At 43.5% G+C, this 13,107-nt stretch overlaps 2 protein-coding genes across 2 annotated transcripts in view; both read right to left on the bottom strand.

Annotated features, from left to right (window-relative positions):
• Positions 1-453: 453 nt before the first annotated feature.
• T265_08496 (hypothetical protein) lies at positions 454-7,872 on the bottom strand (the record flags this gene model as incomplete). The annotated part of the gene is made up of 4 exons (XM_009174310.1): positions 454-654; positions 1,439-1,489; positions 2,576-2,724; positions 7,830-7,872. The coding sequence occupies 4 exons, from the start codon at positions 7,870-7,872 to the stop codon at positions 454-456; spliced, it is 444 nt and encodes a 147-aa protein (XP_009172574.1).
• An 88-nt stretch (positions 7,873-7,960) lies between these two features.
• T265_08495 (hypothetical protein) overlaps positions 7,961-13,107 on the bottom strand; it is a gene marked incomplete at both ends in the record, with an annotated part of 16,599 nt that continues 11,452 nt past the window's right edge. Inside the window, 2 exons of the mRNA XM_009174309.1 lie at positions 7,961-8,086; positions 8,130-8,197. Coding sequence (XP_009172573.1) covers positions 7,961-8,086; positions 8,130-8,197 — 194 coding nt within the window. The remainder of the gene's footprint in view (positions 8,087-8,129; positions 8,198-13,107) is intronic.

Genomic DNA, 13,107 nt, shown 5'->3' with positions numbered 1-13,107 from the left:
TCAGAAGTATTCATTCTGTTCCATGACACCGCTAAATAAGGGGTGATATTCTGTTTTACTTAGCCACATTTCCACACCTTGCGTGCACAGCTTTTTTGTGGTATCTTTTGCTTGTAGCGGTCACTTCCTATTTCCTTCAACCTACTTCGCTTAACTTGTCCAGAGCTTTCGTGATCACTAGATCACGCGACTCCTTTGTAACAAAAACGTACAAATCACCTAACAAAACTCTGTCCCGCCCTCAACCTAGACTGACAATCAGTTCCCGTCTTGTACGCCTTCCTACATGCTCTGCCTTGTGCCCAGGATGATATGTGTTAGGCAGGAACCCACGCGGATCCCACTATACCGCACGTCTTTAGGCGCTGCTACGGCCGAGAAGCCTGGCCCGCTCGAGGTTGGCTCAAAATTCGGGACGCTTGCCGGTCCGGCATCAAGACGAGATCTGATTGGTCAACAATCTGGACCCAACAGCCAATCATGACCCAGTATTGGCCAAATGCCGGTTGCCAATGGCGCTCCAGAACGCGTCAGAAATTCCAGAAAGTAATAGCCGCTTACGCTATATATACGAAGCGCTGTACAACTGTTCCTGATTTCGTTTTGGGCGTTAGTAGACCTTGTGCACCTTTGGTGGTTGTTTTGACGTGAACGCTAGCTTGGGAGGCTCAGACCGAGAACTAAGCTGAGGAAAATACCGTTACTACAATATGGAAATTCTCTTTCCACTACTTCCCGTCTGCAGGATGTGTGGTGAGTTTCTTCATGAACATCCTAATAAACTGAGCCAATGAGCTGCGGCTATTCGGCCAGCATTCTACATTGGCTTATCGTCCGATCTCATGGTTTTACCTTCCGTGAGTTCATTAGCTGAGTTTACTTCATTATTGTTACAATGATCGTTATCACGGATTTTATAACTCAGAATTAAATTTTACATGACCACTGAGTGTGACACTGTAGAGGGCTGCAATTTAAACACAAACGAGCAACGATTGTGCTTTAATCGTTCTGATTGGTTACAACTGCGTGTCAGGTGATCATTGTCCAATACCAATCTATGAACTAGACAACCTACCAGATAAGTAGCCACAACGTGCTTGAGGCCTAAAAAGGAACTATGCTCAGAATGCCAAGAGGTGAAGTAGTAGAGGTTATGTATAATAGTTTCAATGTCTTGGCAATATACTGAAGGAGACGTGGCGTAGAAAGCAATGATTGACTGGACAGTGCTCGTCTGTCTGCACTTGGCGCAATTCAAGACATGGTGGTAATCCAGATGCTATGCTAGTTGTGAAGTCTTCCATCGGATGACTTCTCACAATAGGGGAAGGTTCTTATCCATTCAGAGGGAACCGCATGATGCTTGTGTTCGATCCAACGACTTGAGTTCCAGAGTGTGCGAGATGCTGTTGGGGTTTCCGTGGGTTCGTCTCACATGGCTGTCGTGTGCTGCATGCGATGCAAAGGGTTTCCAGCAAAATTTGCACTAAAAAGCAAAGAACATTTTGACAGATGCACTCATTTGTACACAAATTTCTTTTTTGTGAAAAACCCAGCTTAATCCCCTCTGGATCTCTCGACAGTTTTCAGCAACCTTATGAATAGTATGTTATATCCATACAAAGAGGTTTCTGTCCAGGGTGGAAGTGTGTCAATAGAAATTGAACATAGATCAGTCTACCGTGAATAACAATCAAATTCTCGTTACTAAGGTTTCTGATGCAGCATTACCTCTCATTACTTCGTCCAGTGACTTTGTACCCTGAAAGTGCAATGTGGTTTATCATGAAGGGAAACTACTCACAAGGTTGTTGAAAACTCGTCAACAGCCCAAGATTGGTTTCACCTTTCTTGTGACTCATCAGGTAGACGCAGTCTTCGAGTTTCCGTCAACTTTATGTTGTTTAAATTTTACGGTTTTCTTTGCTTTCAAGCTCCTCCAAAATGCCACTTTGAAGGATAACTGATGAATTTGATTGAAACTGGAAAACCAAGATTTGACGAGTGATTGTCACCATGACACGAGTAATCTTCTAGCAGTGAAAAATGAAATGAATCAAGCGACAGCTGGATTCCTGCAAACAGTTTTTAACCAGCAATAAGCCAAAAACACAGGAAATGGATGAAGTTGCGGTTGATTGGATACGATTGTCGTTGTCCAACTGAGGATGATGCTTAAACTTTTAAAGCAGGAGTCCCTTTTAGTGTTGCCCTGGTTTGAGCAGCATCTAGCTATCCAACGCTCGCTATCGTACATGCGTGCTCAGAGGGTCCATTGAGAATAAACTGGTATGCAGTTCGAATTAGACACTGATGACTACCATTGTCGCATACGAAATACACTGCGGAGCTTGAAATACATGACTATTGTTCGCTTCAAGGACAGTGCCGAATGCAGAGAAGTTGAGCTTGCCACAAGAAATACTTGCAAAGCATAAATATAAATCTGCGGTAGTTACCGATTTTGCAATCCTGTGGATCGCGGAATCTGTTTGAAGAAAGTATGTAGCATTGGCAAAAAGAAATAAAATAAAATAAAATGTTCAGATGCTGCACCCTTTCGGCGCCTAACTGCCATGCCACCTGAAGGTTGCACGAGGGCTGGGATACTGCCAGGTCGCCCAAACATAGTCAGGGGAAGTCGAAAGGCAGAGGTCAGGTTCGAACCACGGACCCTGTAGTCAGTAAATTCGCGCTTTAACCACTTGGGCCATCTCGCCCCTTGTCAAAAAGAACTCAACTTTGACCCCTTACTTCAGACTTTAAACCGTGGTGCGTACAGCCAAGTTCGTCCCATTTGTCTACACAGAGTGGTGCTCGACTCAAGCACTGCGTGCTCTGTTTGCTCACCCACACAAGTGTCCTTCATATCTTGGATCGACTGCCTAGGAGCGTAAGAGCATGCGAATAACCCTAACTATAATCTGTAGTGATGCATTTGTCAAACGGTTCGATGACACTTACGATATATTCACACGAGGATTGCTGTGAGTCTGGAGTGATGCATTAGTCACACGGTCCGATGACGCTTACGATATATTCACACGAGGATTGCTGTTTGTTCTGGAAGGGTTAAAATTGGCTTTCTGCTAGGGAAAATATAGCAGGCTTGGCGCCGCAAAATGCTGGAGAGGTGTGTCAATGTCCGCACAGTGCCTACTTCCTCAACCCCACCCCAACTGAAACCTGCGTTTTCCCATGTATCAGTGAAGCAGGCAGACTAACTGATAGAGAGTTTCCCTTCTAAGCTGCGAATTTCAAGGTAAAACATCATTTCATCTGCTCTGATGGACAACCCCACTTTGCGTAATCTACTCATCACTCCTGAATAACAAGAGAGTGAACTGAGTTAAATTTGGTGGATTCAGAAAAGGCCTATAGGTTGCATTCCAAATGAAGCCGAAGCGGTCACATTTGGTCGGTTAAAAAGCAAATATCAAGTGGCCTAGTTCAACAACTGTGTGTTGCCGAATCTTGCGTCTCCAAAAACAGTTATCCATCCGAGGCAATCCGGTCCCTTTATTGCTCCCAAAGACTGTGTACCTTCAATAAAATAGCTTTGAGCGCTTCAACGGATAGTCATCCTGAGAATTCACTCGTTTCCCTCTGAGGGTGTTGGTCTAGCGCATACTGAAAAGAGCCTTATTAAACACTGGCCACGTGTAGTGTTAGCTTTGGAGAGAAGTGGTAAAAATATGCATAAAATCGATTATTTCATCGCCATGATGAAATGGTTCCCGTCAAGAGACACTTCTAGGAAAGATCACAAACAATTACCCCATGTCTAACGTGCCAGCTTCCTGCTGGATCTCTCTTGTCCAGAGAACCCCCACCCCACATTAGTCCGAAAAGTATGTTGCCTTTTTGTCGAGGACCGAGTTGATGGCCAAAAGGGCTTGGGATCTGACTGTCTACATATACGCTTTGGGAAATTTCGAATGGCCTGACTCATGAAACATAACCCAACCTCATGGATTCAAGGCGTTTGAGGCTTGAGAATCTGGAATCAGACTAGAAACTGAAAAAACTGCAACCGCTCTGTTAATAATGCGGAAAACTCCACGAAGACTGGGTTTCTTCATCCCAGTGCCCTCACTTTGGCGTTATTCTTGATGTGGTAGTAGCCCTCATCTTATCGGATTCCGTTAGCCACAAGATAGGAGCGATTGAATTCAGCCGGCTAAAACTCTGTCAAGGACAAATAGGTCGTCCAAGATGATGCGTCCCACAGTGTTACACCTTTCCGGTGTGACCACGACAGTAAGCGTCGCATGGTGCACAGGTCAGTCAGGAAGTATGCTTACCGTTTTATATTACGCTACTTGAACCCCATCAGTAGTTTGGTGTCGAGCTTGTGAATTGCATCGACGATTCCAGGAAGCGGCTCTCAGTACGGAATAAATCATGAACAACACGCATATGGTTAAAAACGAGAAAATCAAGCCCTATGAAGAAGGATTGGATCAGTTCTTTTACCCAAACTCTTCTCATGCAAAAGCGTCTAGGCGTGCCACCTTATCGATTTCTGTCGGTTGCGGAGCACGCTAGACACACACTTAAAAACGACGTGAACAGGCATGTTCGGTTTACTCTCTAAGGTTACACAAACGAGTAGAAACAATCAAAGCGGTATATTTCTCACAAGAGCTAGAAGTCGTAGAAAGTAAGTTGGTGTAGAATAAGTGTCGACTCCATATCATTTGAATAAGCAGTAGTCCGGAGTAAGTGTCGACCCCATGTCACTTGAATAAGTTTAAACCAAAGGAAACTAGCTATTCGAACTCTTTTGAACATCGAGATTACGTATAAACACAAATTTAAAGGCAGTATTGTTTGGCAGTCTCAAAATAGGGGGTTCTGATCAGTCCATAATCGCGTCAAATTGTGAGAGGTCAAACGAGAGCTGGCAGATTTTACACTATATCTCCAACTGAAAGTCATGGAACACTATGGTTGGAAAGTTATTTCAACAAAGTTACTTAAACGAAACAATCTGACAACCTGGATACCTCCAACTCAAAGGCTACTTACTGATCATCAGAAAACTACCTAGAGGCCTTCATCAAGACGTACAATATTCAAAGATCATATCTGATGAGTTCGATGTGGAGACTTGCTCGGCACTGACAATAAAGTTTGATTTTCGCCTCACATTACAACCCGAATGGAAAATAAAAATATACACAGTTCATTTGAGCTGATTTCCGTCTTTGTACGGCTTTCCACTCCAACAGCTTTATCGGTTTCACACTGAACACACTGGGTTCGTCCGAGGTGGAAGATCACCAGCCTTGGTGTCCAGGACCTGGCGCGCTTTTTCGCTAAGCTATACCACATTACTATAGCCCTATCAAGGTAAACCCGTAAGAAAGCCTGTCGGTTTATATCAGGTGACGTAATTGACCAGTTGATTGGTGCTTCATTTTGGAGAGAACACAACGTTTTTCGCGGAGTCTCACCGCTCAAGGTTTTGGCCACATGAAAAAAACCTTCAGGACTGAAGTAATCGGAATAAGCAGCGACATTCCCCTGATGATGAAGCTGAGGTGACCAGAACGTTTGCTACTAGGGCGTTGTGTTTCTTCCCAAAAACTAGATCAAACAATATGGTACACACAACACTCTAATTTGCCCAGTTACATTTGCGCTTGATGTCGTACGGACAATTTGCCAAATTTCCGAAGATTTGTTTGTCTAGTCCCCACCAGCTGATATTCACTACGTATGAAAGTTTATCTATATATACTTTGATTAATATGAGCAGTAAACGTCTGTTTCAATCGATTCATCGGCTGTGAGCCCGACACTTTTGGCTCCAACATCTTGTTTATATATATATATATATATATATATATCCATCTGAATAACGGAGGTATACATGGTCATCTGCCATGCTCTTAGAAGTCAAGACCCTCTAATCTACGGCTACTTTCAGTCTGAATTTCTCCACTGATGTTATAAATTTACAGACCGGATTTCTTATACCGCGGGTCGCCCCTGTGTGTCTTTGGATATTAGCTAGTTCGACCATATTGCTTATGGGAACAAAGTAAATATTTGCCTTCGAGACGAGTTTTTCAAAGTCTGGATTTATTGCCCAATAATGTTTGTACAGTTGACCAACTTTCCCATCGAACCCTAAATGATGTCATATATGAACGCAGCCGAAAAAAAGCATTTAGAGGAAATGAGATCCAAAAATCGATTTTACTTGGTCAGCGTTTGTCACAATGCGGAATGGGTAGTGACAGCAATGATTTGTTTCTTTCTGCCTAATCCTGCATGTGCAGATGGATTCTGAAATCTAATTACCTGAAAGCTCCAAGCCACGTGCCATAGAGAGTAGACTGAAATTGCATGCGAATTCAAGCAACGGTAAACACAGACAGTTTGTTCCAGCATCCTTGAGAATCCTACAGGTTTTTGTGGACATTCGATTGGCGAATAGGTTGAGGCTAAGGTTGATGAGTGCAAATTTTTTGATCGAGCTTTAGGGCTTTGTAGTGTTTGAAATTCGGTTGTGAAATCGGAGCAAAGTTGTCCTACCGGATTGTCGGGAATAACTTGACTCGAGTGGTGAGAATCGGGCACCAGTCGGTGAAGAAGCTCATTTCTCACCACGATGGTTCATTTTCTGATGACATTCAACTAACTGGTCTTTTTTATCATCATACGGGCCTCATCAGTATCACCTCACCGTTTATTTCAAGAGACTTTTCAGTGGTATATCCAGTAGAGAAGCGAATTTTCGTCACTAGTTTTGTGACGATTCTTTCCAACTTTTTGCCGTATTTTTCAATCTGTTGTGGACCACAGCCCCCTTAACGCCTTCTTATTGCCGTGAACCTCGGTCTGGATCACTGTCGCGTACAAGCGGGTCAAAAAAGCGATACTAAGCATACAACTCATCTGTCAAGGGCGAGTGGAGAACAACCAATGAAATCTGTGCCGACGAAAACGGTTATTCCATTGGCTGTTATATAGTTCCTTTACGTTCTCCTAACATAATCGTCCCCCCTCTGATCAGCATTTATAATATTTTCGAGCTTTATGACTGCATCAAAAAGTTTTTAGTCCTAGGCCCTTCCGTTTGCAATGAGCATCACAATCCATGACGATTTAGGACAGTGGTTTATGAGTATCTTTAGATGAAAACCGGTTCTGAGAAAGATCTTCTGGTAACCTGGATCATCTCTCTCCCAAACGAGTGTTTCATGCGGTTTCCGTGACATTCCTCTCGGAACCAGTAACTTTCAATACGACAGAAACCACTCCTTAAGTTCCTATGGCATAAAGTCCCTCCTCAGCAAACATAAAGGTGAGAAATTCGTGCATTGTGATGTAGTACCTGACCAGCGACATCAAGAGATATTTGTTTCCCCTAGTATTCGACATCTGGAAACATGAATTTCGGTATTTTTTAGATGAGATTATCTGCGGTCAACTCACTGTAAGTCGTTCGAATGCTTTATTCGTCCCTCCTTCTAGAAGAGATCGGTTTCTCCCCAAACTTCCAAGTGGTGTTCCAAGGATGCGACAACTGTATAGGCATGTGGAGCTCATTTGGCGTAACATCAGCGCTATTCTACCTAAACCGTAAGTGACGCATTTCACTGCGATAAAAAGGTGTAGCCAAGTCTATCTTCAGTGGGCGTGAGCTGGTTTCAAACCCCGCGGTCTCCTGATGATGATGATGATGATGATGAGGATGATGATGATGATCGTTGAATCTACCTTGACCTTATGATAATTCCCCCATTCGTTTGCTTACTCCGTTATGTACTTTTGAACTCCAGTTGTCTTGCTTATCCGTACCCGCCACTCACTTTGCCGCAGAGGCAGTCCTTTCCAACACTTTTGTATTGACATGTGTGTCTGCGTGTGAATGTGCGCTGCAGACCTAATTATCCTTGAGCGTTCACGTCCCGTTTGCTGAGCCTGCCTTGGCCTGTTTTGCTCATGAGTTCCGTGTGATCGCAAGTCCGTTGTCGGAAGGGACGACCGCAACCCATGCTACTGAGCCATCATTCCGCTCGCCGTTGTTTGGTGCGCGGACGTTGCCGGTCAGTGAAAGACCTGTGAGCTATGAACGTGAACAACCGAGGTTGTTGTACACATTTGCTTACCCTTGTGTGAATAGCACCGTAGAATTGCGAACCCAGTTCTTCCTCTGGATATTCAGGATTGCATGAACCTACGCGTCACTCAAAGTTCTGTATCGGGAACCTCAACATAGATGTTGATGATGGTGATGATGATGATGACCGTCATGATGACTGTTCAGCTCTACCATCCTTCTGGTGCCTCACCGCTATGCTACCCGAATGAAGCACAACAGCTGAGGTACTAATAGGGCCCTCAAGCCTGGAGCAAAGCAATCGCATTGTTGAGATCTGCTTAGAATCGGGGACCTTCTGGTCCGTTAGTTGGTGCCTTAAATAATGAACTATCTCAGCTGCTCTAATCGACTTCCCGATAGGTCGTTGTACTAATTTCGTATCAGCTCAAAAACATTTTCCTCTGGTGACGTTTGAGAAACTGGGAATTTCTACAGAAGGCTCGCGCATAAGCTTTAACTTTAACAAGAGTATTTGTTGCTAGGTCAGCTGATAATTTTAGAGAACGTTTCCAGATGATAACTATAGTCTTCAAAAGTGGGTATTTAGTAAGCCTTCTGACGATATTCAAGCAAGCTTTCTGTGCACCACTGTAGACGAAAATCTTTTTGTTCAGAAAAAGAATAACTCCCAAATTAGACCAGTCACTTCCTTCTTCTGTGATGATCTTTGTTCGCAGGGACAATATCGAAAAGATTTTACATAATCACCTATCTAGGTCCTCTGTTCACTCACCTTAAACGGTTTTTCGCCCGAATGTTGTCTGATGTGCGTTCGTAAAATGCTGCTTGCCGTGAACGCCTTGTTACAATAGCAACATTTATACGGACGTTCCCCACTGTGAACCTAAAGGAGAAAATGCAAGGAACAATAACACTACTGAATTGCTGTCTCATTTGTGTGAAACTAGAAATTGTTGCTTTCGTATCGTAGATTCGCATCTTTTGATTGATCCTGGGATTTCGGGCGTCCTGCTATGCAAACTACGTGAAAACAAAGTGATCAAAAATGATGAGGACTTCATCATTGATCGGAGTAGATCCGCGGTCGACCCTCAGCAACTGGTTTGCAGACGTATCGTCATGGTGCCAGCAGACATGGTCAGTGAGTGATTGAGTGCGTGAGTCCCCCAATTTCACTACCAGAGTAACGGTGATACTACTGATCGGGAGGCACGCGAGCAGTATGTGTTGTTCGTAGAATTTCGCTTTGCGTCGATTGAAAAAGGGATCTATGTTGCGGAATTCATGGGGTCACTTTGTAACATTTGCTTGCATCTGACCGACGAATGAGTGGAGGTAATGAATCTCTAGGAAGACTTGTTCGGGAGAAGATCTGTGTCCAGTTTTTGTAACTAAGATGCAGATTAGAGTTTTGCTTCCCTGTTCAATGGTCTGTAGCCGGTCAGTTGGCATTTCCGAATAAATAACCCCGCAGCGAAGCCTTCTTCCTTTCACCAGTTGTGGTTTCTAGAGAGTAGTTTTCGTCTGCAATGGACCGAACTTTGGGATTGTCTGGCACTTGGATAGATTGGTCCATTCGGGCTTTAAGTTGATCAGCTTTCATTTCACCGGTTTTGTTCCTTTGTTCCGGTGTCATGTCATGAAATCAAATCTTCACTAGAAGTGTGAACAGTTAAAAGGGGATTCCAAGCTCTTTGTCTAATGACCTTCTACGATGACAAACGGCAACTCGGAACTCGCTGGTTTGAAATGAAAACAAGGTAACCACTGCCACTTTGTATTTCCTGTGAATAACCACACAAAGAGTCCCGTAATTTTAGCTTGACCTCGACTCCCTTACTTCGGTTAAGTTCAGCAAAACAGCTGAGTTTCTGCCAAAGCCCACAAGGAACTACCTAGACCACAAACAGTTCTGTTCGTGGTGGATTTGCGGTGCGCATTCACTTCCCCCAGACACCTAATCAGTTTAAAATTCCAAACGGGTCTAATCGGAAACCAGTCGGCCTCAATATTCTACACCAGTTCGATCACTAGAAAAATTCAATCGAACTGATCGACAGCCGACCTGAAAACCTGGATGATAGTCCGAAAACAAGTTATTGGTAACAAGCAACCCAACTGTGGCCTCTGGTGATAAGTTAGATCCAAATTGATACCACTGTCGAACTCAATGGTGTAACCGTCATGCTTATTGGGTCATTGATATCAAATCTGATCTTCCGCTAATCCACTTCATTATCACATGCTGTCCTCATAGGTCCACTTTTGCTTTCGATTCCACCGATGGCTTTTAGCAATATCCTAAACTGACCTAATTCGAGTGTTCGCCGACCGAAGAGCTACTCATTCTGACTCTTTTTAAATGAATAGTTTTCGAAGTTCGAGTCACAACAGTAGTAGACCGAGTGCCATTCTTTGGCGGATTCGAGTGAACTATCGATCAGCTGATCTCAAGAGCATGGCTCACTAGTAAATATCACTCAGAATCGACAGCATGTCAGACAAAAGTCATCAAGAGAAATGACGTTCATAGTGTGGTTTTAGGTCGTTTTGCTGGGCATTCCAATATTCAGGATTGTAAAGTAACAGCGTCCCATGTTTTGCAAAAGCACCGTGTGGCTGCAATGAGATTCCGCACACTATATCAAGGACGTTTTAGTTAAGTACTCATTCATGCGGAAAATATCCAGTCAGTCGATACGTCGAAACTAGTTGACGACCAGTACTTCATGAAAAATTAGGAAATTCCGAAAGTAACTTCACACTACATCATAATCGCCCATCCTCCTAGGGACAGTGGTCGTTTGGTCACTGCCCCTCCAAGACGGCGTATTAAGCGGGTTGGAATGACTCACGCGCAAGTGCTTGTTCAAGCTGGATGACTGACTGAAGCTTTTTGCACAAAGATGGCATTTGTGTGGACGATGTTTTTCGTGCACGTGAAGCACATGAATACGAAGACGGTCACGCTTTTCGAACGACCTAAAACAGAAAGTACATAATCCTGTAAGCCGATCTTTTACGACAGTCATCCTGTTTTAGTGAAAGTTTGGTTGGTAAAACATGGTAAGGTCCATTACAAAGGTGTCTGAAACTTACAGAAATGTATGCAGACAAAACTCGTTGATAAGTGTTCTAAATTACGAACAAGGAAAAAGCAATCGAAATCAAATGCAGCAAAAGCTATCTGGCGCCAGCCGGAGTATGTCCAGGAAATTAGAAAAGATCACTAGTTTAGCGAAATACACATATGCAAACAAATTTAGTTTTCCGAGAGGCTCACCTGAAACCCAACTGAATCTTTCGTTCGTGATTTTTCCAAGCAACTGAATGTGCTGCACCAGGCCGTCTCATGTTTCAGTTTCTAGGATATTCGAGATATCACAATACGTGTATATTCGTAATGCACTACTCATTAGTTTACTGAAAATCCGTTGACAGCCCGCGACCGGTTTCTCGTTCGTTGGGGCTCATCAGTTAGGCGCAGTCCCCGAGTTTCCGTCAACCTAATGTTCTAATCGAAACCAAATTGCACGAAGTTAGCAACTTTGCAAACTAATTTGGTTTTTCGAAAGAATCACTTGGAACCCATCTGAATCTTTCGTTTGTGATGTTTCCTGGGTGAGTTTTAAGTGAGTCTCTCGAAAAACCAAATTAGTTTGCAAATGAGTGTATTTCGCTAATTTCGTGCAATTTGGTTTCTAGTAGAACATAAAGTTGATGGAAACTCGGGCACCGCCTACCTGATGAGTCCCAGAAGAGGCGAAACCGGTCGTGTGCTGTCGACGAATTTTCATCAACCTTATGAGATCTCTATTTTCTTAGACAATGATGTTTCATTCCTCAACTGGATTACCTCAGTTTGTTTGGAGGCGTCTACCGTTGAATGATACAGTGATTCTCAACTCTCTTATTGAAACTTTGGCGACCTGGAATACGTAGAACATTTGCTTTTATTTCCAAGAAACAGCAGGGAGCGCAACCATTACTAGAGAAATTTCATCGTGGTCATAGGGTCCTTCTATGAGTAGTTCGCCCACACTGAAAGTTCCTGGAAATTACACGTATCTCAGAGATTGTGTTAGCTCTGATGTTGGGTTGACAGAAGAAGTCAACGCACGAACGTCAAAGGATTGGATTGGTTTTGCCAATTCGTGCCGCTTATGGCGTCAAACAGATATATTACAAGATTTTAAAAGGCACATGAGTCAGACTACAGAGCGGGCCGTATTGTTGTACGGCTAGGATACCTGGCCATTTCGAGCGGAGATTCTGAGACATATTTGAATCACCGACGGCCTGTGTCTCAGGTGTTTAAATGGGATCGGCTAGGACCATGAATTTCGGAATAAGATTATCGAGAAACGAGTTTTTGGTAGCGCAGAAGGTATATCCTCGAAAGAATGCACCCAGCACTGCGATTCCTTTTGTTTGGGCAGCAGCACACAGAGTGGAAAAATCTACAGGTAGACGGAATTTGACATGGCAGAAGAGAATGGAGTATCGTTGGTGCTGTTCGGCCTTCAGAATAAAGTGAAGAGTTAGCCCTTTGTCCAGTCCCCATTTGCCATCTTTCTATTCGGAGGCCTTCTTCAAACAAATTGGCAGAGTTGTGCGACAGTGAAGCGCTTGTGTTCCCATCTGGTGTAGCTCTCATCGATGATTATGAGGAAACCATTAGTTTGTTCATCGAAATGCGTCTTGGGGTGTGAAGGCAGCTAGCATCTTCCCGATAATAAGAGATTTTCTGTATAAGTAGTAGGTATCAGCGTAACAGAGAATACTACTGATGTGGCATGTGAGTAGTATGCCGTTTTATCGTAACTCCGCCTAGCGTTCAATGGAAGGCGGGTTTTTTTATGGAACTGGTGAAACTGTTTTGCAGCGTTCGTTTGAAATTATGCGATATGGAATGAATATTTACGAAAGTTCAAGAAGATACGTGAGTGTTCACTTTCTGAAAAAAGGTGCATTTTAGACCTTTATTTTCCTGTCCAATAGTTTGTAACTCTTTCATGAGCATT

Source organism: Opisthorchis viverrini, assembly GCF_000715545.1.
Source record: "Opisthorchis viverrini unplaced genomic scaffold opera_v5_224, whole genome shotgun sequence".
Classification (NCBI taxonomy): domain Eukaryota; kingdom Metazoa; phylum Platyhelminthes; class Trematoda; order Opisthorchiida; family Opisthorchiidae; genus Opisthorchis; species Opisthorchis viverrini.
The sequence above is the reverse complement of the archived record's forward strand: the minus strand, read 5'-3'. Positions and strand labels throughout refer to the sequence as shown.